Source organism: Geotrypetes seraphini, chromosome 4 (genome assembly GCF_902459505.1).
Source record: "Geotrypetes seraphini chromosome 4, aGeoSer1.1, whole genome shotgun sequence".
NCBI lineage: Eukaryota > Metazoa > Chordata > Amphibia > Gymnophiona > Dermophiidae > Geotrypetes > Geotrypetes seraphini.
The window spans coordinates 242,028,424-242,055,650 of record NC_047087.1 but is presented as its reverse complement, the minus strand read 5'-3'; the positions used below and the strand labels follow the sequence as shown (position 1 = coordinate 242,055,650).

The 27,227-nt window shown below is 44.5% G+C and overlaps 1 protein-coding gene across 4 annotated transcripts in view; it reads right to left on the bottom strand.

Moving 5' to 3' along the window:
* The window catches only part of CTNNA3 (catenin alpha 3), a 1,751,094-nt gene that overhangs the window by 36,348 nt on the left and 1,687,519 nt on the right, over positions 1 to 27,227 (bottom strand). For all 4 annotated transcript variants that reach the window (XM_033940460.1, XM_033940462.1, XM_033940461.1 and 1 more), the window contains one exon: positions 13,784 to 13,918. In XM_033940460.1, coding sequence (XP_033796351.1) covers positions 13,784 to 13,918 — 135 coding nt within the window. The remainder of the gene's footprint in view (positions 1 to 13,783; positions 13,919 to 27,227) is intronic.

The window sequence follows — 27,227 nt, the reverse complement described above, 5'->3', positions numbered from 1 at the left end:
TAACCAATTCCTTATACACAATTGAACTTTGCCACCTATCCCATGACTCTTTAATTTTCTCAGGAGCTTTTTGTGAGGAACTTTATCAAAAGCTTTCTGAAAATATAGATACACTATATCAGGGGTGTCCAATGTTGGTCCTCGAGGGCTGCAGTCCAGTCGGGTTTTCAGGATTTCCCCAATGAATATGCATTGAAAGCAGTGCATGCAAATAGATCTCATGCATATTCATTGAGGAAATCCTGAAAACCCGACTGGACTGCGGCCCTCGAGCACCGACATTGGACACCCCTGCACTATATCAACTGGCTCACCTTTATCCACATGCTTATTCACACCTTCAAAGAAGTCAAGCAAATTTGTGAGGCAAGATCTCCTTCAGCTGAATCCATGCTGATTCTGTCTCATTAAATCATGTTTGTCTATGTGTTCCACAATTTTATTTTTTTAATTATTTCTACCATTTTGCCCATGATCAAAGTGAGGCTTACCGGTCTGTAATTTCCCGGATCTGCCCTGGAGCCCTTTTTAAAAATTACTCTATAGAGAGGTTAGATAAAAAATAAAAATACTCATAAGAAATTAAATTTAGAAGCTATGAGAACTAGTACATTTTCATGTATGTGATCTGTAGAGTGGAAAAAGCTTCCAGTATACATCAGGCAACAAAAAGATCTGTGCAATTTTAAGAAACTGTTAAAGCTTCTTTTGTAAAATCAAGTGCGATGGCTTTTCATATGACTTTGTCCTTTTTGCTGATTTTGATAAGTTTATTTTGTTTTTGTTGTTATTATTTTAATTCTGTATGCATTCTGTATCTGTACTTCTTTATTTATACCCTGCCTTTCCCAAGGCGGGTCACAGTAAAGTACACACACACAAAAAGAATCACATACAATACAACAAATCAAACATCAATATAACGCAATAATAATAATAATGTAAAGCCTCCTAAAATTACAAAAAAGGCTATTAGAACCTCGGATCAAACAAACTATAAATCAAGTCCCTTATTTCATCTTACAGAAGAAATGTTTCTTCAATATTTTCTTAAATCTGTTCAAACTAGATTGCTGTTGTAAATTATTGTAATCCACCTTGTTTAAAGGTGGAATATAAATAATGAACTATAAACTATATTCCAAAACACATATTAATGTTTCTGTATATTCGTAGTCATCTTATCTAATATAATAAAATGATAGGCCGCGCATGCGCACTAAAAAAACGTGTTCCCTGATCCCGTTGCGGAAACACGACTGCGCATGCGCGGGTTTTACGTCACCCCTTGCTCGCGGCGGCTTTCAAATAAAAAAAAAATTACACAGCTGCGGCGACCTTCCTCAACCCCGCCTCTCACTGTGAATGGTACCGGCTCCTCTCTCGAACTGCTCCAGGATCGAGAGAGGAGCTGCAGCGCTGGCTTTCAACTTAAAACAAACAAACAAACAAAAACCAACTGGAGATCGCTGCTCTCACCCAGCTCCCACTGTGCAAACTCCCCCCCCCAACCTGAGATCGCCGCTCTCACCCGGCTCCCATTGTGCAAACCCCCCCCCCCCAACTGGAGATCACCGCTCTCACCCGGCTCCCACTGTGCAAACCCCTCCCCAACTGGAGATCGCCGCTCTCACCCGGCTCCCACTGTGCTACCCCCCCCCAACTGGAGATCGCCGCTCTCACCCGGCTCCCACTGTGCAAACCCCCCCCAACTGGAGATCGCCGCTCTCACCCGGTTCCCACTGTGCACCCCCCCCCAGCTGGAGATCGCCGCTCTCACCCGGCTCCCACTGTGCAAACCACCACCCCCCCAATGGGAGGATGCGCCGCAGCAAAGTGCTGCTCAGGTACTGGAGGGGGAGAGACATATCGCTTCTGCACCGGTACAAACATCCCTCCAGCGTTGGCAGTCGCTGCACGTTAAACAGGCTGCTTCAGGCTTTCTTCTGCAGTTGAGTCCCTCTGCCGCGTCACCGATGACGTCATCAATGATGCAACAGATAGACTCAACGGCAGAAGAAAGCCAAAGCAGCCTGTTTAGCGTGCTGCGGTTGCTAACGCTGGAGTGAGGTTTGATCTTAAAGTCATCTTGCTGGGAGGGTCGCAGAGTCAGCGGGGGTTGGACTGGGAGGGGAGAGAAGCGTCTGCATCGGGTGCTTCAGGCAGCAGCAGCGTTTACAATTCACTGCTGTTGCCGGCTTCAGGCCTTCCTCTCTGGCGGTCCTGCCTACTTCCTGTTTTCATGAAGACAGGACCCGCCAAAGAGGAAGACCTGAAGCCAGCAACAGCAGTGAATTGTGAATGCTGCTGCTGCTCAATGAAGTAGTTAAATGAGGAAAGGGAGCAGAGGGGGAGAGAATGGCTTGGAGGGAAGGAGGAAGGTATGCCAGACCAAGGCAAAAGGAAGGAGGAGATGGAGAGAGGCCATATGGGAGAGAGAGAGAGAGATGGAAAGAGAAGAGAGGGCAGTGAATGGAAGGAGCAACATAGAGGGTGAACAGTATTCTAGCACCCGTTAATGTAACGGGCTTAAAGACTAGTGCTTGAATAAACCTATATAAGTTCAACAAATAACTCATCAGCATTCAGAAGTATACTGCAAATGTCTAGTCTGGAAAGTTTCCAGTAGTAGAAATGCTTCATGGCTCAAACATTTGTGATAAAATGCAACATTTCACTAGGTGCTAGTTGATATGCAAATGTTCAGAATTTCTTAAGGAGTAGGGTTACCATATGGCTTCAGAAAAAGGAGGACATATTGAGACATCCGGGTTTTACTTCAATTGAAAGCAATGGAAGTAAGGAGGACAGATAGAGACATCTGGGCTTTACTTCTATTGAAACCAATGGAAGTAAAACCCAGATGTCTCAATCCGTCCTCCTTTTTCTGGAGCCGTATGGTAACCCTATTAAGGGGACCATTCTAATATAATACATCATGTACTCTATGGGGAGGCACCATGGTATTTGATGCAAGCTTTGAGAAAATACATGCCAAATCTTGAGTTATGTTCACAATTGATAATGAGATTGTCTCTTAAATATACCCGTGATGTACACTGTGAAAAAAACCTGGATGGCAGCAATTTCTGTAGCAGGTCCAAGGTTATGGAATGCCATGAATGGTTCATTAAGATTATATTCTGACTTTAAATTATTTAAAAAATCTATGACAACTCATTTTTCAGAGTGTTTTATAAATAAGGAGATAACTGTATTTTCCTGCAAAGACTAATAAATCCTGAAATGAGGGTTTGATGTATTTTATTTTTTAATTTGTTTACAGATATAGAATTTGCATATTCTATGTATGTCATTTTAAGTTATGTATGTGAATATTGTAATCTGCTTAGTTTATAAGTGGAATAGAAAAATTTAAAATAAAAAAATGATGCCTGGGCAAAAAATAAAGATCTGAAAATGCATTATCAAGCTTGTATTTTATGTAGCAGACAGTAAATTAAAGTAATTTATATTTTGTATTTAATCTATTATTGAGTGGTACCCACTCTCACCTATTTATGGGATCCTTTTACTAAACTGCACTAAACCCTAGCACATGTTTACTACATATTAAAAAGTATTACCATGGGATGTACTCTAGTGTCCCTTGATAAACATGAATTTTGTGTGTGCATAGCGCACAGATAAAAATTAAATTGTATTTTCTGAAAGAGGGTTTATCTGAAGGCCACACTAGCCCTGATTGGTTAAGACGCCTCAGTCACCTCCCAAGGGAGGAGCCCGAGGTGCATGAGCCAATCAGAGACTTAGGCCCCTGCCTGTGCATCAGATGATACATCGGGGTGTGGCCTAAGGCCATCATTGCCACGCAGGAGGCTGGAGGAGCAGGAGGGACTGAGCACCTCACCTGCTTCCAACTTTTCAAAGTACCGGGAATGAGAGTGGGTGGGGGTGTCTGCTGGCAGGAGGAAGTAGGCATCCTTCCTGCCATTTTTTTTGGTGGGGTGGGGGTGGGAGGAAGGAGCGCCAATAGCAGGAGGGAGTTGGCATCCCTCCTGCCATTTGTTTTGGGGGTTGGCAGTGGGAGGAAGGAGTGCTGATGGCAGGAAGGAGTTGGCATTCTTCCTGCCATTTGTTTTGCGGGTGGGGTGGGGGGTGGGAGGAAGGAGCGCTGATGGCAGGAGGGAGACGGCATCCCTCCAGCCATTTTTTTAAGTGGTTCTGACAGCAGTGACAGTTTCTCCTGACACTACTGTCAGGGCTCTGCCCCGACTTAATCGCTCACTGAGCGATTGAGTCAGGGAGTTTGAATACAAATGATTTGCACCTCCGTGCAAATCATTTGCATGCAAACTGAATAGTGAATCAATCGCTGTTGGAAAATTGGCCAGAGAATCGACCAACAGCAATTGAGTCGCTATTGTTAGTAAATCTAGGCCATAGTCTGATATTCAGTGTGGGTACATGGACACTGAGGGCTCCTTTTACAAAGGTGCGCTAGCGGTTTTAGCGCGTGCTAAAATGCCGCACGGGCTACCACTACTGCCTCTTTTTAAGCAGGCAGTAGTTTTTTTAGCTAGCATGTGCTAATTTTGTGCGTGCACTAAAAACGCTAGCGCACCTTAGTAAAAGGAGCCCTGAATTTTAGGGCATAATTTAGCCAGCAGCAATCAGCATTTAGAAAAGTGCTGACCATCATCGTCTGAGTATCAGGGGGGATATCTCTATCTTATTATTTTAGAGACCAAAGTATTTGGAACTAGAAAGTAATCAGTTCTTTCATGAGCCAGAAAATGACAGGTTTTCCATTTTCCAAATGAACGAATTACCTATTTTGTAGGTGGTAAGGCTCACATGCTAATCCTTCCATAATCAGTTAGCGTGTGGCAATGAAAACCTGCTAACTGATCAGTGCAGAAATGACCGTTCCCCACCCCCAGACAAACACTCTTGGACAAAAGTTTTTAAAAATATATTTTAGCTCGCTCACATTTAAGATTTACCACAGGAGACTTCAGTTCGCCCCGCAGTAAGCCCTTATGGCACTAAAACATGCTTACTACAACTTAGTAAAAGGATCTCTTAGGGGTCCTTTTACTAAGGCGCACTAGCCATTTTAGCGCACGCTAAATGCTAACGCGTCCATTATAGTCTACAGACACGTTAGCATTTAGTACATGCTAATATTTAGCGTGCACTAAAACAGCTAGTGCACCTTAGTAAAAGGACCCCTTAATGCTTTAGAAAGACAGAAATACAGTGACATTTTCTGTCCAGGAAGATATTTAACAGCTGGTTAAAATCCCCCCTAATGACATAGAAAAGGTCATTTGTTCTGCTATTAGTGCTTCTATGGAAAATGCATATTGGACTAGATTCTATATATGGTGCCTATAAAAAAAAAAATGCCAAAAAATCCTGCTGAATACTATTCTATAAGTGATGCTCAAAGTTAAATGCGGTTTATAAAATAACGCTTAGCGCTGGGGACAGGTAACTTTAAATGTGGCCATTTACACCAACAGAAACATGGAGCAAATCCTCATGGATATCACCCCTCCCCCCCCCTTTATTGTATAAAGGTGTGCAACTTGGAGAAATGCCCCCAATTTGCCCATGACCCTCCTAGTTCTGTTCCCCTTTTTTGGACCTTCACGTAAAATTTAAGCTTGGAGGAATAGCTTAATGGTTAGTATAGCAGACTGTGATCCTGGGGAACTGGATTCAATTCCCACCATAGCTCCTTGTAACCTTGGGCAAATCACTTAACCCTCCATTGCCCCAGGTACAAAAACTTAGATTGTAAACCCACTAGAGATAGAGTAAGTACCTGCCTATAATGTGTAAAGTGCTGCATATGTCTAGTAGCGTTATAGAAATGATTAGTAGTAGTAGTGTGCAAATTGTAATTAAAACCTATTTACACCAACAATTGCTTGTTAATAACAGGTCAGTTGCCAATTAGTGGTGCCAATTGACCTGTTATTAAATTAATTTGAATATGCAAATTAGACACATGTCTAACTCCCCCCCCCCCCCCTTTTAACAAAACCATAGTGCAGTTTTTAGCACTAGTCACGGCGGTAACAGCTCTATCGCTCATATAATTCCTATGAGGGTTGGAGCTGTTACCACCGTGGCTGGTGCTAAAAACTGCACTACAGTTTTGTAAAAAGGGATGGCGGGGGGTGGGGGTGGGGGTGTGTGTAAATTTGCACTTGCAAATTTTAGCAGTTTTTATAGGTGGAGTAAAGAAAATAGGAAAAATGATGCATGGCCATTAATGTTGGAAATGGGAAAAAAGTAGTCATTTTACCCCTGTGAAAAAAATGGCCTTAGCACATGGGAGTGACTCTATAAAGACGTGCTAAGTTGAATGAAATAGAACGGGTATAGGTGGATTGATTTTTCACTCTATCAAAAATTACAAAGACTAGGGGACACTCTATGAAGTTACAAGGAAATGCTTTTAAAACCAAAAGGGGGAAATATTTTTTTTACTTAGAGAATAGTTAAGCTCTGGAACGCATTGCCAGAGGTTGTGGTAAGAGCAGTTAACGTAGCTGGTTTTAATAAGGATTTGGACAATTTCCTTGAGGAAAAGTTCATAGTCTGTTATTGAGGCAGACATGGGGGAAGCCACTGCTTGCCTTGGATCGGTAGCATTGAATGTTGCTACTCCTTGGGTTTTGGCCAGGTACTAGTGACCTGTATTGGCCATCTTGAGAATGGGCTACTGGGCTTGATGGACCATTGGCCTGACCTAGTAAAGCTATTCTTATGTTCTTATGCATTTCCACTATAGACTTATCCTCCTGAGTGCCTCTTTTATTCCTTAATGATTAAGTGGTCCACCTGATTCTCACAGGTTTTCTGCTTCTAACATACCTGAAAAAGTATTTATTATGAGCTTTGCCTCCACGGCAAGCTTCTTTTCACATTCACTATTAGCCATCCTTAACAGTGCCTTATTTCAACTTTAACCTTTGTAGCTCCTCCTCTTAGATTTTTATTAACCTATTTACTCATTTTATTATAGCTGCTCTTTTGAAAGTGCCTTCACTCTTTTCAGTTCAACATGTTTATTGATTATAAAATTTACAGTAGAAAAATGAATACATGACTAATTCGTGTACAATAATGAATAACTAACAAACAATCTATATCAGACTGATGACGGTCTACTACAACATCATTGAAAGCATATACAGTACTATATATTAGTAATGATAATAATAAATAAGCATAAAGCAATCATAATGCATCGCAATGGGACTTCAATGGAGACCATCTTTTTTCATGTATATACACACAACCATGATTTTCTGCAAAGCTCCTCTCATAACGCATAATCAAACAGACATTATGCCACCATAAATTATAGGATAGATTATTAGCATTTTTCCAGTTAGACAGAATAAGCTTAACAGCAATAAGTAATAAACACTTCAGTAGTCTGGAAGATATATCATCTTTTGGAGATTACAAACCATATTGCCCATAAGCTAAGGTGAGATTTTCTTCAATGTAAGGATCGTAGATATAGTCTCCCAAACGTTCTTCCAGAATGCTCTAATTGATGCACAATTTAAGATCATATGGTCAAGTTTGCCGATAATCTCATTGCACGGCCAGCAGCTATTGTGACCATTATTAGGCAGTTTAGACAGTTTGTATGGCGTCCAGAAGGCATGATGTAGTAGGAAGAAATAGGATTGAGTGATGGCAGAAGAATGCAAAACAGTGAGGGATTCTAACCAAATTTTCTGCCATGTTTTGTGATCCTGGGGCATACCAGTGTTATGGGCCCAGACATCACAGATCCCTAGAGAAGAATCAAGTTTATGTCGAATTAGTGTCTTGTACCAAGTGGCGGATTGACCTTTCTTCTTCAATGAGATGATATTGCACAGGCTTAAGACAGATGGCTTATCAATTTTAAGCAATGTGACATCAAGTCCTGCTATAATAGCGTGGCATAATTGCATCCATCTAAACAAGTGTGAAGAAGGAATATGGTAAGTGGAGCACAAAGAGTCAAAGGGAACCTAAGTAGTGTGCTGATAGAGTTGATTAATAGACCAAATACCAGCAGTTTTCCATGTAGACTATGTTCTACAAGTGATTGGCTGATCAGAAAATAGTCTATTCGCGAGTATGAATTGTGTGTACTGGAGAAAAACGTGTATTCAGAGTCATCCAGGTGAGTAATCCTCCAGGGTTCTACAAGTTGAAATTGGGAGATGTCTTGAAGCATTAGCCAATCTTTGGACTTTTTGTATGGTGTGGCAGATTTCCTATCTTTGATATGGTCTTATATAACATTAAAGTCCTTGTACTTATTGATATTATCAGCCAGCTCGACAAAAAAATTGGCTTCATCGATATTTGGGTCATAGATGTTCATAACCATAATTTTGTGTCCAGCAATATCTAGTAGTACCTGAATCCAATGACCCTGGGAGTCAGACAATTGAGATAAAATAGTAACATCTGCTTTCTTGCGAATGAACATAAGCACACCATTTTTCTTTTTAATAGCTGGCAAGAAGATGACAGGAAAGGCCCAGGGGAAAGACAATTTTTTCGCCTCTGTTTCATCAAGGTGGGTCTCTCCTGCACTAGAAGAATGTCAGCATTGAATTTAGAGATGTAATTAGTGATCTTTTTTCTTTTAACTGGATTGTTCAGGCTTTTAACATTCAGCATTAAACAATGTAGTGGCATGAGCAGGTAAACAGTGATATGTGACCATATGGTAAGGAATATACAGCAAAAGCTTGCAATACAAACAATACAGAACATTAAGATATTGACCATCATCATGTAGATACAGAAAAACAAGAACTCATTATGCATAAGAAGAAGTTGACCAAGGGTCAGTTAACCCACGGAGAGTGCAGAAACAAAGCATCACAGCACGAGTCATAATGGAATTTTCAACATACAGATTAATAGAAATATATATGTAGTGTTAAGTGTCTCATAAGGATTTCTCAAAATCAATTCCAGGTGCGTAGGAGAAACAATCAAATGGCCGAGAGGCCATAAATATATTTATCAGGTAGTATCGATCCTGCTAGGTGAAAGTTTTTCCAGGTAATCAGCAAGCTCAGCTGGTACAGTGAAATCCTTAGTTGTTATAGGTGACCCGTAGCTTTGCAGGATATATTATTCCACATTTCGCACCAAGTTAACATAAGAACATAAAAATTGCCACTGCTGGGTCAGACAAGTGGTCCATCATGCTCAGCAGTCTGCTCATGTGTCAGCCCTCTGGTCAAAGACCAGCGCCCTAACTGAGACTGAGACTAGCCCTACCAGCGTACGTCCTTGTTCAGCAGGAACTTGTCTAACTTTGTCTTGAATCCCTGGAGGGTGTTTTCCCCTATGATAGACTCCAGGGCTTGGGGGCGATACTCCAGCAGCTGCTTGCAGACCATAGCTGATTGCTTGCACAAATCAGGCACGAACAACAGTGTGTGTCCCTCATGCTTAATCGGAGCTTTGAGGTACGCCTGCTGCATAATATCTAAGACTTGAGTATAGCAAAGTAATTTCACTATTACCAATCTTGGGTATCTATTGTGGTCCAAGGATTGATGCACAGGGATCCGATGTATGTGCTCTATTTCGAACGCATAGCAGAATTCCAACTCTAGCAGTTTCAACAGCGTGGTCTCCAAAAATTTTATCAGATTGTGGCCTTCCCATGCTTCAGGTAGGCCTAAAATCCTGAAATTATTCCTGTGGGTGTGGTTGTAAGTGTCCTCTAATTTGGCTTCCAGCAATGCGATACCTTTAGTCTGCCGCTGTAGAGTTTTGATGCTTTCAGAGTGAACCACAGATTGTGTCTCGATGGTATCCATGCGGCAATTAAGATCTGCGAGCTCCGCTTTAAAGGTTTGCATTTCAGACTTATTTTTTTTTATGTCGCTTTTCGTGTCACCCATTAAGGCGCAAGGGGCACATTTCTTCCAGAAGTGAGGACGCTATTTCCTCGTCCAACTTTGTCAATGATTTAGAGGGAGAAACTGGCTCTAAACTGTGGTGCTTACCCGATTTTGCTGTAGCCATAATGTAGTGCTATAAACTAGCACCCTTTAATGAGTGAGACACGCAGTGTAATATGTTGATATTGAGACTTTACAGTAATTTGCGCCGGAGCAATGATTCTAGGCAGCCATCTCCAATGATTCTCATTAGCGGCCCCTGAAAGTGTATTCACTCTAATTATTAACTCAGTTGTAAAGTTATGATCACAATTGCCAATTAGACTCAACACAGTTTCCACTTGCACCAAAAGTCCTACATTCTGCTAAAGACTAGAACTAAAGTACGTAATTCCCCTCTTTATGGTTCCTGAACTAGTTGCTCCAGGAAACAGTCAATTATTTCATCTAGGTAGCATTTCTTGACCTGCCAATTTTCCATTCAATATTGAGGTAATTCAAACCATACTTACACACACTAAATCCAATCAACACAGAACCCACCATCATACTATATCTTCAAAAGCCTCAGGTACCAAAGAACTGAAAGCTGTTGAACTCTGAAAGTGGAACGTAAAACAGGACATTTCACCTTCAATCATATGCTCAAAAACTCCACCCAACCACAAAATTACTCATGTATATCTGGCACACATACAACACTGCTCACATTCATCAAAAAGCAATTTTAGTCTAATATTATAGAAGAGGGTAACCCTTCCCCCCAAGGCAGAGTCAGTGTTAAGAAGTTTCAGAGGCACGGTTTTTAAAATCCATTCAATTAAATTTGAAAGCATAGGGCACAATATTCACAACATAACTTTAAAAGTCTCTCTGGAAATCGCCGAAGTGCAAAACACCACAGGTATATCTATAAATAAATCTAAAGTACTTATCATTCATGTGGCATCTTCATCCCGTGATAATTGTCATACAAACTCTCTCAACGGAATTCCGTTTCATGGGTTTACCCAATGCGTCAGGGGAAGAACCCAAAATGCCTTCGTTTCACTGGCTGAATCAATCCACGTCATCATATCCTTGGAGTGGAGCACTGAAATACAAAACTTTCCTGACGTCAGAAAGCTCCAACCATCATTCTTCAAACTATGGGTTCCCCAGAGGGTCAAATTACCGGTCTTCCTGTGAAGGCACTTAGCTTGCTTTTGCCATTGTTGCAACCTCTGTATTATGATGCCCTAATTTCACTGTTTTGATCGTATCCTTCAAAAATATCTCACACCAAAACATGTGCTCCTGGGTGACTGTCAACTTCCCCCTATAATCTAGTTTAAAAGTTGTTCTACCTCTTATTTTAGCATTAGTATTAGTAGCCCAGTTCTACCTTGGTTAAGGAGAAGCTCCATTCCTAACAAATCTAAATTCCTCTTCTCTGCATCATTGTCTCATTCATGCACTGAGAATCTGGAGCTCCGCCTTCCTCTTTGTTCCTGCTTGAAGGACATAAATTTGGCTTCTGGAACTTCCCTCTCACACTTAGTCGTTAGTACCTGTAAGTACAAAAAATGCTGGTTTCTCTTCAGCAGTGTCTAAAATTTTAACCAGGTGATATATGGGGTCTGCCACTTTTGCACTAGGTGATCTTCATGTCCACCAGCCACCAAGCTATCTACATGCCTTTATGCCAAGCTACTAACAACACATTTTATTTTCTAAATCAGAAGATTGTACTAATTGTCTAAAACTAGGGCCCAATGGACACGGTGTCCCTATGAACCTGTTCTTCCTTATATTATATCAAGCAGTGGATCTGAATGAGGTCAGGAGCAGTAGCAAATCATACATCAACTATCCCACTGATACCATGCATAGTACATAAGGCCACAATGGCCAGCACTAAAAAGTTTGGTAGGATCTTAATCATGATCAGGCTGTAGCCTGGTGTTTTAGAGCTGATAACTCCCAGCTCTAAGCTGATAACTCCCGTTCCCCCTAGTACTATCACGCCTACCTCTCTCTTACCTCTTCTATAAATCCACTGGAGTTCCGTTCCTTCCCTAACCATGTAAACCGTGTCGAGCTCCACCTGTGGAGATGATGCGGTATATAAACCCAAGATTTAGTTTAGTTTAGTTTAGTAGCTCTAAAACTAATTTAAATGTAAAAAGTAAAACTTATACCGAGGCTTGCACAGAATACTATTTCCTCATCCATTTTTATGAAAGCCCTGCCCTTGCTGAGACAGTAGCCATATTCCCATAGATAATTAAGCATCCATAATATTCCTCACTTAGCTCAATAAATCTGTGAAGTTCGCCCAGGCCTTCAATGGTACCATTATCTCATTAAATGTGACTTTCATCTTAGTTGGATAAAATAAACCATATCTCATATTTATAGGTCTGAATTGTTCCCATTTTCCCATGGAGCGTTTACTTCATTGCAGATCTGGGACAAACAAATAGTTCTGGTACAGCTTCCAAATAGTTATGGTACAGAATTTTTTTAGGCATGTGGACAACACAGTAAATTAATATACACTAATATACAATGATCTAAGTGGGCCCAAAGAAGATGTTTTGTATAGAACTCTGTAGGTCTTCTCCCCATCAAAGTTTTGGAGAAACTTGATATCCAAGAAGTTAGGCAAGGTTTCAACAAGACATATCACATTGAGAACTTCACTTCCTTAAGATGGCCCAGAACTATGTTGTCTCTTCTGCTATGACTGCTCATGTCTTCAGTTTGTCTCTCAAGCTGCTAAAGTGGCTTTAGCTCAAGTTGCAGTCTATACCTTTCATCTTCTAAATCCAAAATGTGTTGCTGAAGCATAGTTAAAGTTTACTGAAACACTCCTATGAGGGAGAGAATTTCCCTTCTGTTGCACTGGCCATCTGTTGGTCTGTTTTCATTAGCTTCTTTAAGGCACACAGCCCTTGCAACAGCCCAAAATTAGTAACATTTTCCTTTCTTGAAGTCGGTGTTAATTTAACTGGGGAAATATATGCTTTTCACTCCTGCATTTATGTGAGACATGTATGTTTTGATAGCAGGCATGTTCCGACAATTAAATATCGCAGATATCTATTTCTGCAATTCTAAATCTATTTTCCTTGGTCAAAAAATCTGGATTTTTCCAGATGTTACAAAAGTAACACAGGAATGATGAAAATCTTTTCTTGCTTATAGACAAGAGACCTTGGATTTAGAGGCCACATTTAGGTCCTGTTTTACTAAGGCGCGCTAACCGATTAGCGTGTGCTAATCGAATTAGCGTGTGCTAAACGCTAACGCGTGCATGTTATTCTAAAGACACATTAATGTTTAGTGCGTGCTAATTTGATTAGTGTGCGCTAATCAGTTAACGCACCTTAATAAAACAGGGGGTTTGGCTCCTTTATTCTTGTAAATGTTTGGCATCCCTGGGAGATTTAAAATATATAATTTTTGCTCTTGAACAATTGAAAGCCTTTATAGATCTTAAGAAAATAGTTTAAGGTTTGAGGGTATTACAGGGTATTGGTATATAAAAATTACCGCTGGTGATTGTTATAGTCTTACTTTAATGATATTACTAATTTTGGATTGCCTTATCCTTTAATGATCCCTTTCCTTGTTCATTTGGTTGTGGTCTAATAGAGGAGAAGTATATTATTTCTAATGGACATATGCTGGATTTAAAAGTATTTTTTTTTCTTTCTATGTTTCTTTAGCAAGTGGATACCTGTGAATTGTAATTTTAAAATTTGATAGAAAAAAATATCACAGATATCCACAAGAAAAATTATTCTAATCAGATCGTTATAATAATATATAACTGTTTGAAGTCTATAGTAGCAATAGGTAACATAAAATGCTATACTTACTGCAGACATAATCAGTTCTCCTCCTAGATTTTGAAGTTCTGCTTTAACTTGACTGCATATTTTCAACTGGTGAGAGTAAAGCTTGATCTGCTCTAGATATGCCAACAAATCTTGTTTACATGACAGGTCAGGGCACTGAAAATGAGAGGATGTACTCTGAGTCATTATCATAAGCAATACACAATATACACCTTTTCCAAGTATATCAAGATCAGCCAAGTCATTTTTAATGCAAAAGACTATATATATTTTAACTTAGCATATTTTAATGGACATTAGTGTGCATTAAAGGGCCTGATTCTTCAAACGTGAATCCCAATGGTAGGCGGCGGTCACACATCTACAGAGACATGTAGGGATGCTTAAGCATGCCCAAGGTAGGACATGGGTGTGGTTTCACCTGGAAGTGGCTTTGGACATGCTTATGCATCCCTATGCATCTCTGTAGGCATGAGACAGACACCTTAAATGTAGACACGATTCTGTTTAGGACGCCAATGCATGATTGATACGCAATCCGTGGCTGCTTCTTTGTCATCCACTAAGATCAAAATCCTAAAAAGAATCAGGCCCTAAATGCCATGTGGTCCATAGGTATAAAATAGGATGCATAGCATTTATTAGGTGCTAGTGTCCATTAGCATATGCTAAGCTATAGGGTTCCTTTTACAAAGGTGCGCTAAGCGTTTTGGCATGTGTTTAGCATGCGCTAAATCAATGCGTGCGGTAACCGCTAATGCGTCCATAGGATAACATGCAAGCATTAGTGTTTAGCGTGTGTTTAGTGCAGGATAATATTTATCATGCGCTACAAAGCATAGCGCACCTTAGTGAAAGAGGGGGTTAGTGAGGGGGTTAGTAAAAGGACCCCATAGAGATAATATTAAAAAAATAAATAAATAGGAAAATGAATAATAATAAACACCACACTAAGAACAAATCTGAACATTACAAAAAACAGATGTTAAATTAAAAAAAAAAAAGATAACTTTAGACTATGGAATCCAAGGATCTCAAATTGATCATCTTATAACCTCCACAGAAAATGGGAATAGAATCTCAAATTAATTAGTAAAAGTTTTATGCTCAATAAAATCCTTCATGTGGGGAAGAAGGAGAAACACATGCCCTGGCTTGGTATTTACAAATGCAGTTCTTGGGATTCTTTAAAAAGAATCCCTGAAGAGAGATTAGAAAATATAGTAATCTTATGCCCATGAAATGATAATGTCTAAACTAAACAAAGCCATTATCAAATCGTTATCAAAAGTTGGAATGAATGAGACAATCATGGTAGCTCTATTAATTCTCTCTTCCACAAAGGACTCCAACCTGTCAGTCAAGTTTATTCCATCTGAACTACAGATGATATCAAAATTACTGTTCACCTCGTTTAACCCCTTCTCTTTATTGTTCCAGCAACATAATATGATTGATAAAACTGTAAGGGAGTCTAAAGAAAGATATAAAACTTGAGCTGTATATGTTTTAAACATTTCATAGGAGCTACCAATCTATTAATAGGAAAATTGAGCACTTGCTTATTATTGTTACAAGGGATAAGATATTTTTAATGCTCTCCAATTTATAAAATATTGCCTTTCACTAGTTGCCAAGTTTGCTTCCTTCAACACCTCAACTCTCTTTTTCTGGATTCTGCATTTCTGCAGTATTAGAGGTAATCGTGGTTTTCTATGAAGTCAGAGAAGCTGTATAGCTGGGAAATATAGCCAGTAAAAGTGGATTATTGATTTCTATAGTTCAAGATTGGAAATGCCCTTGCTGTGACAGAAGAGGCTGATATGGATTTAGTGGCAGTCATGAAACCTGATTCATGGAGAACCATGATAGATACAGCTATATACAGTCCCACAAGGCTCTCCCCTATCCCCCTCCCTATTCAATATTTACTTGACCCCTCTGACACGAAGCCTAGCAAACTCTAACCTAAAATCGTTCATATATGCAGATGACATCACCATCATTGTTCCCATTACCTCACTCACTCTAGAAATGGAAAAACTCATCGCATCTATCCTCACCAAGTTAGAACTGTGGACCTCAAAACTCTGAAAAAACCAAAATCTTCCTAGCGAGTCCCAACCACAAATTAACAAACACTTCCCTCAGATTGAATGGGCTAGATTACCCTAACTTACCCACCATAAAAATCCTTGGAGTCATCCTGGACCGCACCCTAACCTTCGATGACCATACCAGTGCCCAGGTGAAAAAATGTTTCTGTACCCTCTGGAAACTGCGCACCATCAAACGCTACTTCGACCACCAAGCCTTCCGTCTACTCGTTCAATCTCTGGTATTAAGCATATTAGACTACTGCAACATTATTTACCTGGGATCCTATAAAAATACCATCAAACGTCTTAGAACAGTCCAAAATGCGGCCGTCCGCCTCATCTATGATCTCAAAAAATACGACCATGTTAGCCCCTACTACACCAAACTCCATTGGCTTCCAGTAGAGGCAAGGATCATCTTTAAGTTCGCCTGCCTCTGTTTCAAAACTCTAACAGGATCTTTCCCAATCTACTTGTCTGAGCACCTTGAAATAGCAGGCCCCTCTCGCACACGAAACTCCCATCTATTCACCTTTCCCTCCCTAAAAGGCTGCCTCTACAAGAGATTCATTGATAGAACCCTAGCATTCCAAGCGGGCAAATGGAACAATTGCCTTACCGCCCTCATCTCCAACTCCCCGCCCTACCACCTGTTCAGGAAGTCACTAAAAACCTACCTCTTCGACAAATTCCGCTAACGCTGCCTTCCCTCCTTCCCTGCACCCTCCTGACCTCGACATGCCTCCATTCCCTCTGACTACGCCCCCCTCCCAAGCCACTATGGCCTCTCTTTCTCAATCTCTGTTTTATCTAATTGCCCTGCCTTTTCATTGCCTCACATTTAACATCACTGTAAATGTACCACTGCTATAACATGTAACATCGCTGTATACGTACAGTCTCTTCTTTAGTATATGCCTTTTTATTACTGCTATTTATGTAACATCTCTGTAAATGTAACAACACTGTAATATGTATCATCGCTGTAAATGTACAGTCTATTCTATTGTTAACCGCATTGAACTTCCATGGTATTGCGGTATACAAGAATAAAGTTATTATTATTATTATTATTATATTGGGCTACAATATGTTCACAGAAGAAAGGGAGGGGAAAGTGGCATTGTATGTTAAAATTGCAGGACTTATAGGGGAAGGAAGAAGCACTGTTGGTCAGTTTGTAAAGAGGAAATGGAAAGTCTATTTATATTGGTATGATATATAGGCCTCCATAACAAGCAGAAGAAGTAGAGATTCAAATATAGCTATGAAAAAGAAAGTACCATTAATGGCTGATCGTAATATGTCAGGTGTTCAGTTCTGTATCTCTTTTGCAGGGTTAACTAGAAATAAAATAGTGAGATGAAACTTTTTTTAGATAAGTTAGTGATAGAGTGAAGTACAAAAGTGGCATTGTGAGACTTATGGGTATAGGGGAGGCCTATGTACAAGTTAAGAAGGTTAAGGCAGAAATGAAGGCCTGAAAGTAGAACCATATAAGGCAAACACAAATAGGAATGGAAGTGTGGTAGACAGTTCAAGATTTTCACAAGACTGTTTTTGTGAGGAGTTAGCTAAATTTAAACGTAGACAAAAGAGGCTGAATGACATATATCTGAGGGTATCAAAGGAACTTATGCAAATTCTGGCAGCTTTTCTATCTGAATTTTTCAATGCTTCTCTATAGTCAGGAGCTGACCTAGAGTACTGGAGAAGGGCAGATGTGGTCCCTCTCCACAAAAAGCAGAAGTAAGGAACTACAGGCTGGATAGTCTGACTTCTGTGGTAAATAAATTAGTGGAAATGCTTCCAAAACAGGGAATAATAAGGTTGCTAGGATCCAATGGACTGCAGGACCCAAGGCAGCATTCTTTCATTAGAGGCAGTTCTTGGTTGAGTAGAAGGCTACAAAGAGTACCGTATTTTCACATAGATATTGCTCACCCGTGTAAAATGCGCACACGGGTACAGTGCGCGAAAAACACAAATTTATGTACAGAAATTTTTATATACCGCGCACACCCGTATATCGCGCATGCCGCCCCAACTCTCCCGTCGCCGCCTGACTCTCCTTTCGCCCGCCCCGACTCTCCTCTGGCCACCCCGACTCTCCTTTCGCCCGCCCCGACTCTCCTCTCCCCCTTGAAGTCCTGTCCCCACCCTGAAAGCCTGATGCCCCCCCGACTTCCGATTCACCCCCCCCACAGGACCGCTCACTCCCCCACCCTGAAGGACCACTCGCACGCACCCGCACCCCCACCCTGAAGGACCGCTCACACCCCCACAGCCTCCCGACCCCCCCCATCATGTAGAAGCTCCTACCGGTGTCCTGTTGCTTCCTCTTGGTGGTCCCACCCTTTCTCTGACGTCAAGACCTCTTGCCCCACCGACTCCCCGACATGATCGGGGCAAGAGGGAGTTCAAGCCCTCTTGCCCCAGCCAACCGCGGCACCCCCGACACGATTGGGACAAGAGGGAGCTCAAGCCCTCTTGCCCCACCGACTCCCCAACTCCCCGACAATATCGGGCCAGGAGGCCCTCCTGGCTCTGGCGACCCCCCCCCCGCTAGTTGTTTGGGCCAGGAGGGAGCCCAAGTCCTCCTGGCCCTGGCGACCACCCCTGCTAGTTGTTCGGGCCAGGAGGGAGCCCAAGTCCTCCTGGCCCTGGCGACCTCCCCCTGCTAGTTGTTCGGGCCAGGAGGGAGCCCAAACCCTCCTGGCCACGGCGACCCCTACCCCCACCCTGCACTACATTACGGGCAGGAGGGATCCCAGGCCCTCCTGCCCTCGACGCAAACCCCCCCTCCCCCCAACGACCGCCCCCCCCAAGAACCTCCGATCGCCCACCCAGCCGACCCGTGACCCCCTAGCTGACCCCCACGACACCCCCACCCCCCTTCCCCGTACCTTTGTGTAGTTGGCCGACAGACGGGAGCCAAACCCGCCTGTCCGGCAGGCAGCCAACGAAGGAATGAGGCCGGATTGGCCCATCCGTCCCAAAGCTCCGCCTACTGGTGTGGCCTAAGGCGCCTGGGCCAATCAGAATAGGCCCGGGAGCCTTAGGTCCCTCCTGGGGGTGGGGCCTGAGGCACATGGGCCCAACCCGACCATGTGTCCAAGGCCCCGCCCCCAGGAGGGACCTAAGGCTCCCGGGCCTATTCTGATTGGCCCAGGCACCTTAGGACCCATCAGTAGGCGGAGCTTTAGGACGGATGGGCCAATCCGGCCTCATTCCGTCGTGGGTTTGGCTCCCGTCTGTCCGGCCAACTACACAAAGGTACGGGGAAGGGGGGTGGGGGTGTCGTGGGGGTCGGCCAGGGGGGTCACGGATCGGCTGGGGGGGCAGTTGGAGGTTCTTGGGGGGGCGGTTGTTGGGGGGAGGGGGGTTTGCGTCGAGGGCAGGAGGACCTGGGATCCCTCCTGCCCGTAATGTAGTGCGGGGTGGGGGTAGGGGGTCGCCGTGGCTAGGAGGGTTTGGGCTCCCTCCTGGCCCGATATTGTCGGGGAGTTGGGGAGTCAGCGGGGCAAGAGGGCTTGGGCTCCCTTTTGCCCCGATCGTGTCAGGGAGTCGGGGGGAGGGGCAAGAGAGCTTGATCTCCCTCTTGCCCCGATCGTGTCGGGGGTGCCGCGGTTGGCTGGGGCAAGAGGGCTTGAGCTCCCTCTTGCCCCGATCGTGTCGGGGAGTCGGGGAGTCGGCGGGGCAAGAGGGCTTGACGTCATAGAAAGGGCGGGACCGCCGGAAGAAGCAGCGCAGGCGCAGGGCTCACAGAAGGGCCGGGACCGCCAAGAGGAAGCAGCAGGACACGGGTAGGAGCTTCTACATGATGGGGGGGGGGGGTCCGGAGGCTGTGGGGGTGCAAGCGGTCCTTCAGGCTGGGGGTGCGTGTGGGAGTGCGTGCGAGCGGTCCTTCGGGGTGCGGGTGCGTGCGAGCGGTCCTTTGGGGTGGGGGTGCGAGCGGTCCTGCGGGGGAGTGAATCGGACGTCGGGGGGGAACTATGTAAAAAAAATTTTGTACAACGCGCAAGGGTATGCTTGGTATGTAAAAACCACGTATAACGTGCGCATTATATGCGAGAAAATATGGTAGTGGTAAATGGAGCTCACATTGAGAAAAGGGATCTTGCCAGTGGTGTGCTGCAAGGTTCGGTTCTTTTTAGCATTTTTGTAAGTACTATTGCAGAAGGGCTGTCTGGTAAGGCTTGCCTCTTTGAAGATAGTACCAACATATGCAGTGGGGTAGATACCCCTGATGGTATAGATCAGTGTTCTTCAACCTTTTTACATCTATGTACTGGCGGAAATAAAAGAATTATTTTTTGGACTGGTAACCTACTAACACTGAAATAAAAAAACAATTTCTGCCCTGTCTCTGCGAGCTTGGTCCCCGCAAACCATCTGATCTCATCCCACACAGAAAACTGAATAAGCCAAATTATTACACAATGCTACATAGAAATATCATGCTAACAGAATACCACAGTCACACATGACAGGAATAGTGTTAGGCAAGTGCCCCCTGGTCAAAGAAAGCCCTAAGCCAGCTGGAAGCTAAAGAAGCACTGCCTGAGCTTTGCAGTCCCCAGTTATGTCTAACACCAGTTCTAGCATGAGATATATTTCAAATCTGATATATTCTAATGACAAATAGAAATAAAATTATTTTTTCTAACTTTTGTTGTCTCTTGTTTCTGCTTTCATCTTCTTTTCACTCTCTTCCTTCCAGCGTCTGCCCTGTCTCTTCAATCCAGCATCTGCCCCTTCCATCCACTGTCTGCCCTCTCCCCCTTTCATATGGTATCTGCCTTCTTTCTATGCCACTCTCCCCTTTCCATCCAGCCTGTGCCGCCTCTCTCCTTTTTACATGATTCATTCCAGCTTCACTGCTCTCTTCATTTTTATCTCTCTTATACCAGATCTAGCATCTTTGTCCCTCTCTCCTTATTTCTCTGCTGACCCCCTTCCCATCATCAGTCTCTCTCTACTTTCTCATTCCTCTGTCTCTCCCCTTTCCCTCATCTGATCTCTCCATTCCACCCTGACCACTTCCCCTCCTCTAATCTCCCTGCCAGCTCCTTTTTTCCTTCTCCCTTCCCTCCTCCCCCTATCTAACAGTAATTCTCTTCCCATCCCTTTCCCTCATCCCCTCCCAGAAGCATCTCTCCTTCTACCTCTCTTCAAGTCCAGTAGCAGCTCTCCCTTTATCCAGTGGCTTCCTCCCCTTCCCTCCGCTCTGTCCCCTCCCAGAAGCTCTCAGTACTTGCCTGCAGCAACGATTCACTTAGGCAGCCTTGGGTCCTTTGATGGGTCGGGCTGCCTCTGAGGAAAGAGGAAATTGCCGAAGTGAATCACTGCGCTGGCAAGTATGAGAGCTGCTGGGAGGGGAGAAAGCCACTGTCAGAGGCTCCCCATGATCTCGCTCACTCCTGCTCCCAAACTCCCGTGCGTGCCCTGCACATTTACGGCCCCCCTCCCCCCAACAAGCCAGCACAAACAGCATTACACCGCAGGCCCTGCCACCCACGATGAGCAGGAGGCACCTACCCGCCGCCCTGCAGTTGAGTTACCACGAGTGAGCGGCCTGCTAACAGGAAAACTCAGGGCCAGCACCACACTACTCACTCACCCACGGACGCTGTCAACAACTAACAGCCGCATGGGCTCAACCTGCTGCACCTGAAGGCACCCTCTCAATCGCTGGTTGCCCGCACGTATCTCGCACATGGGTGGATTCTAGCTGCACAAGTGAGCCATCGCAGAGGGAAGGCCCAGACGCTGCTGATGGCCCCAATCCACACGCCAGCCCCACACTCTGCCTGGAACCCAAGGCTGGGTGGAACAGCAGCCTGCCACTAAAATCACCGCAGTTGGGGAAGCCAAGAATGGTGCTGCACTGCTATACACCCAGCAGGAAATTTTAGTGTGTCGATCTCGCCGGCCTTGCACAGACTAGCAGGAATTTTCTGCGGACCAGCGGTTGAAAAACACTGGCATAGATAACATGAGAAGGGACCTAATGATGCTTGAAAACTGGTCCAGTATTTTCAATGCTAAAAAAAATGCAGGGTCTTGCATTTGGTCTAAAAACAAAACAAAATATGGGAGCAGTACAGTTTAGAAAGTGAAGTAGTTTTCTGCACAAAAGAGTAGCAGGATTATGTGTGATCATATGTGCTAATCTTAAAATGGCTAAACAGGTAGAAGGGTGACAGCCAGTGGCATACCTAGGGTATGTGGCACCCGGGGCCCATCATTTTTTGACACCCCCCCTATGTAAAAAAATATTTTTTGTAATGACCATGAAACAGAATAAATGGTCAGCATAGAAACAGGCAGTGAAAATTTTCTTATATTCCAAACATAACATAACATAAATTATGTCTGAATTGTCATGACATCAGAAGTACATATGGAGTAGTTGCAGGTGATGCTTGGGACAGTTCTGATTGTGTTAGTTTGGTTTTATGTGTTTTTTGAATAGAAGGGTTTTTATTTCTTTTTGAAGGTTTTGCAGTCTGTGGTCGATGTCAATTGGTTGTAGAGTTGGGGGTCGAGTGTTGCAGCTCGAATGGCTAGGAGGTTGTCGAACAGTTTTTTTCTTTTGACGTTTTTGGTTGGAGGGTGTGTGAATGGTGCGTGAGTTCTCCTATGTCTGTTTGAAGTGGATTGAATTATTTAGCTGAAGAAATTAGTTACCCCCTCATCCCACACACATTAATTCTCTTCCATTTTTGTTCCCATTATAAAAAACACTGATAAGTTCCCAGAAAAAAAATACATTAAAATAAGAAGTGAAAACAAAGGCCCCTACAGATGAGAACATAACATAAGAATAGCCTAACTGGGTCAGACCAATGGTCCATCATGCCCAGTAGCCCATTCTCATGGTAGCCAATCCAGTACACTAATACCTGGTCAAAACCCAAAGAGTAGCAACATTCCATGCTACCGATCCAGGGCAAGCAGACACTTCCCCCATGTCTTAATAACAGATTATGGACTTTTCCTCCAGGAATTTGTCCAAATCTTTCTTAAAACCAGCTACACTATCTGCTTTTACCATAACTTCTGGCCACTTCATTTTTAAGTTTAGATCTTTCCTTTCAAACAGAGACCTTGCTAGATGTCAAATACAGCACAAGGTAACTTCACATGGACTTAGCTGTGCAGGAAATGTGAATCTCCTCATACACCCACCATATAGTGCAAAAATGTGCAAAGGTCTGTTTTTTTCTTTCGATCACTACATAGCCTAATGCCACACAAGCAGCGCTGTTACAAACATATTCTGTAGGTCAATGCTAAGGATAACAAAGTTTCCTTCCTTGGACCAGAAGGAGATAAACCACTGGAAGAGATCCCAAAACAACACCCAAAGACCCACTCAGTGTGTGAACCAGTTGAGTGGAGTGGACTAACTGGGTGGTGGAAATGGGCCCGGAGTTTGCTCAGCAGAATTTCCCAGACCACCTCTTCCTCTCAACACATTGACATGCTGCCACCATCACCACTAGGAACACCTCACTGGGTAGGCCAGCTATGCTATAAACTTTATAAAACACATTATTATATTTTCTTATAAAGCACATATTTTAACTGAACTCTCTGACATCCTCAGCCTTTCCATTCACAAATATAGAAGGAAGAAAAGTTCCCATTTCCTGCTGTCTCATGTCCCCGGCCTATACAATATTTTTTTTCTGCAGACCCTTCAAAAGTCTGACCAAATCCTCGTTTCACTTGCATTATAAAGTACTGAGGATGCCATCTCTCCCCAATCCCAGGTCCTAAAGTCTAAGACAGTAGCGCAAACTAATGCTGCCAGATACAGGAAAAAAATTTTTGATTTGATTCAGTCCTATTGAATTGGTTTTTCAATTCGATTTTCCTGCCCAGTTGGGTGATTTTTTTCAAAACTCCTGGTGGGTTTTATAGCTTTTTCACCCCCTTTGGCTTCTCCTAACCACACTGGCGCTGTGGTGTAAATAAAATAAAGAAACAAAAAGGATTTTTCCTCTCTCTGTTAAATCCTAGCTCACGTTTGCAGTCCAACACCAGCTCTGGCAGGATACACATTTCAAATCTGACATATTATAATCACAAAACAGAAAATAAAATTAATTTTTCTACCTTTTGTTGTCTGGTTATATTTCAAATCTTGTTGGTCCAAGGCTCTGGTTTTCTTCTGATAACTTGCTTGCCAGGGTCTCCTTCTTTCTGCATGCTAACCATCCATCTGCCAACTCTGTCCTCCCTTTCCATTTCCCTTCCCTTCCCAGGAAGTCTGGTATCTTTCCTTTTTTTCATCTCCCTCCACAGATCCACCTTTTCTTAAATACCCTTTCATCCGGCATCTCTCCCTCCTTCCCCACCACCCCAGAGTCCACCATTTCTCCCTTTCTTTTCCTAATTACCCTCCTATCCAGTATCTCTATCCCTCCTCCACACCATCCCTTGTGTCCAATTTCTCTCCCTTTCTGTTCCTTCCCTCCCTAAATCCCATGGTCCATCATCTCTCTCCCTCTCCTCTATTTTCAGACCCATTATTTCTTCCCCCTCCAAAAAGTTTGGCATATGCACGTCTCTTTGAACACCCCCTTCCCTCCGTGTACTTCTAAATCATGGTCCCCCCCCCCAAAGGTCTGTCCCCCCTTAAAGGTCTGCCTGTCCCCCCTTGAAGGCCTGCACCCCCCTTGAAGGCCTGCACCCCCCTTGAAGGCCTGTCCCATTCCCTTGTAGGCCTGTCCCCCCCCCCTTGAAGGCCTGCCTGCCTGTCCCCCCCTTGAAGGTCTGCACCCCCCGAAGGCCTGCACCCCCCCGAAGGCCTGTCCCCCACTTGAAGGCCTGTCCCACCCCCTTGTAGCTTCTCCCCCCTCCTTGTAGGCCTGTCCCCCCTTGAAGGCCTGCCTGCCTGCCTTTCCCCCCCTTGAAGGCCTGTCCCCCCTTGAAGGCCTGCACCCCCTTGAAGGCCTGCACCCCCCGAAGACCTTCACTCCCTTGAAGGTCTACACCCCCCCGAAGGCCTGTCCCCCACTTGAAGGCCTGTCCCACCCCCTTGTAGCTTCTCCCCCCCCTTGTAGGCCTGTCCCCCCTTGAAGGCCTGCCTGCCTGCCTGCCTTTCCCCCCCTTGAAGGCCTGTCCCCCCTTGAAGGCCTGCACCCCCTTGAAGGCCTGCACCCCCCCCCGAAGGCCTGCACCCCCCCGAAGGCCTGTCCCCCCCTTGAAGGCCTGTCCCACCCCCTTGTAGGCCTGTCCCCCCCTTGTAGGCCTGTCCCCCCTTGAAGGCCTGCCTGCCTGCCTTTCCCCCCCTTGAAGGCCTGTCTCCCCCTTGAAGGCCTGCACTCCCTTTAAGGTCTGCACCTCCCGAAGGCCTGTCCCCCCCTTGAAGGCCTGTTCCACCCCCTTGTAGGCCTGTCCCCCCCTTGTAGGCCTGTCCCCCCCTTGAAGGCCTGCCTGCCTTTCCCCCCTTGAAGGCCTGTCCCCCCCCCTTGAAGGCCTGCACCCCCTTGAAGGTCTGCAACCCCCCCAAAGGCCTACACCCCCCCGAAGGCCTGCACCCCCCCTTGAAGGCCTGTCCCCCCTTGAAGGCCTGCCTGCCTGCCTGTCACCCCCTCCCCCTTGAAAGCCTGCCTGCCCGCCCGCCCGCCCCACCCTGAAGGCCTGATGCCCCGACCCACCCCGAAGGACCGCTCGCCCCACTGACCTTCCTGCACCACCTATGAAGCAGCCGCAGCAGGATCGCGAAGTCAGCGTCAGCGATCCCTGCGCTGCTTCCTGTGCCACGGTCCCGCCCCTCCTCTGACATCAGAGGAGGGGCGGGATCGCGGTGCAGGAAGCAGCGCCTAAGCAGCGCAGGGATCGCTGACGCTGACTTCGCGATCCTGCTGCGGGCTGCTTCACAGGTGGTGCAGGAAGGTCAGTGGGACGAGCGGTCCTTCGGGGGTGGGGGGGGACTGAACGGCAAGGCCGGGAGCACCCCCTTAGGGCTGGCACCCGGGGCGCATCGCCCCCCCCCCGCCCCCCCCTTGGTACGCCACTGGTGACAGCAAAAGTCAGAAGGATGCTTGGGTGCATATGAAAAGGAATGGCCAGCAGGAAAAAGGAGTTAATAATTCCTCTGTATAAACCTCTGTCAAGACCACATTTAGAGCACTGTGTATAATTCTAGAGACCATACCATCAAAAAATATAATCAGGATGGAGTTGGTTCAAATGGTCAGTGGTTTTCATTATAAAGCATAAATGGAGTCAGGCTTAAAGATCTCAATATATTGGGAAGGTTTGATAGAAACAGGAGAGTGTGGCGTAGTGGTTAGAGCTACAGCCTCAGCACCCTGTGGTTGTAGGTTCAAACCCCACACTGTTCCCTGTGACCCTGGGCAAGTCACTTAATCCTCCACTGCCCCATGTACATTAGATAGATTATGAGCCCACTGGGACAGATAGGGCAAATGCTTGAAGTACTTGTATATAAATCGCCTTGAGTGTGGTTGTAAAACTACATAAAGATGGTATACAAGTCCCCATCCCTAAATATCTCCATGGTATAAATGTAAATAAGGTAAGTTTCTTTCCATTGAAAGGAAGATTTGGAATGAGGGAGCCTATGCTGCTGGTGAAAGGGGATAGACTCAGGAGTAACCTAAGGAGTTACAGCACTTCTTCACATAAAGGTGGGGGTAGAGATAAAGACTGTATCTAAATTTAAGGTGTACATACATAGGTTCTCTAGGGAAGAGGGAGTGCATGGCTCAAATGGATAAGCCATATGGTCTTTATTTGCCTTCATTTTTCTCTGTTTCCATGTTTCTATTTGAATAATTCAACTTGTGATTTAATCTTGTAACTGTGATTGTCATATTGTCCATGAGCATAAAGTGCTAGATGTTCTCATGCTTCTACCTAAAAGGTCGCACACACAAATCCCAGAGCTGCCCCTCCCTTCCATCATCCACCCTCCTCCCCCCGCCAACACCACCAAACATATACCTCCTCCTGATGCCTCCCTTGTGGCATATGCCCTGAAGCCCCCAACTCATACCCCTCTCCCTTCTGCCCCTTATACAACAGTAGTACTGTGAGACTATCAATAGAGGTTAGCAGCAGCGGCAGGAGCAATTGAGGATAACATCTGCCCTGACCTCACCAGATTACTAAAGGCAATCCTGGGATGGAGAGGGACTTGAGGGGGGGGGGATCAGATACAGGGGTAATCAAGAGGAGACAGGAGGCTGAATATTGAGGGAATTTCAAGATGGGGGCATATGCTGGAGAGCTTTGGAGGGAAGTGGGGGTAGCTCAAGAATTTGCCTGTTGGCCTATTTAAGCAGCAACCTGATGATCCCAAACAGGAAAAATGCAGCTTTCAA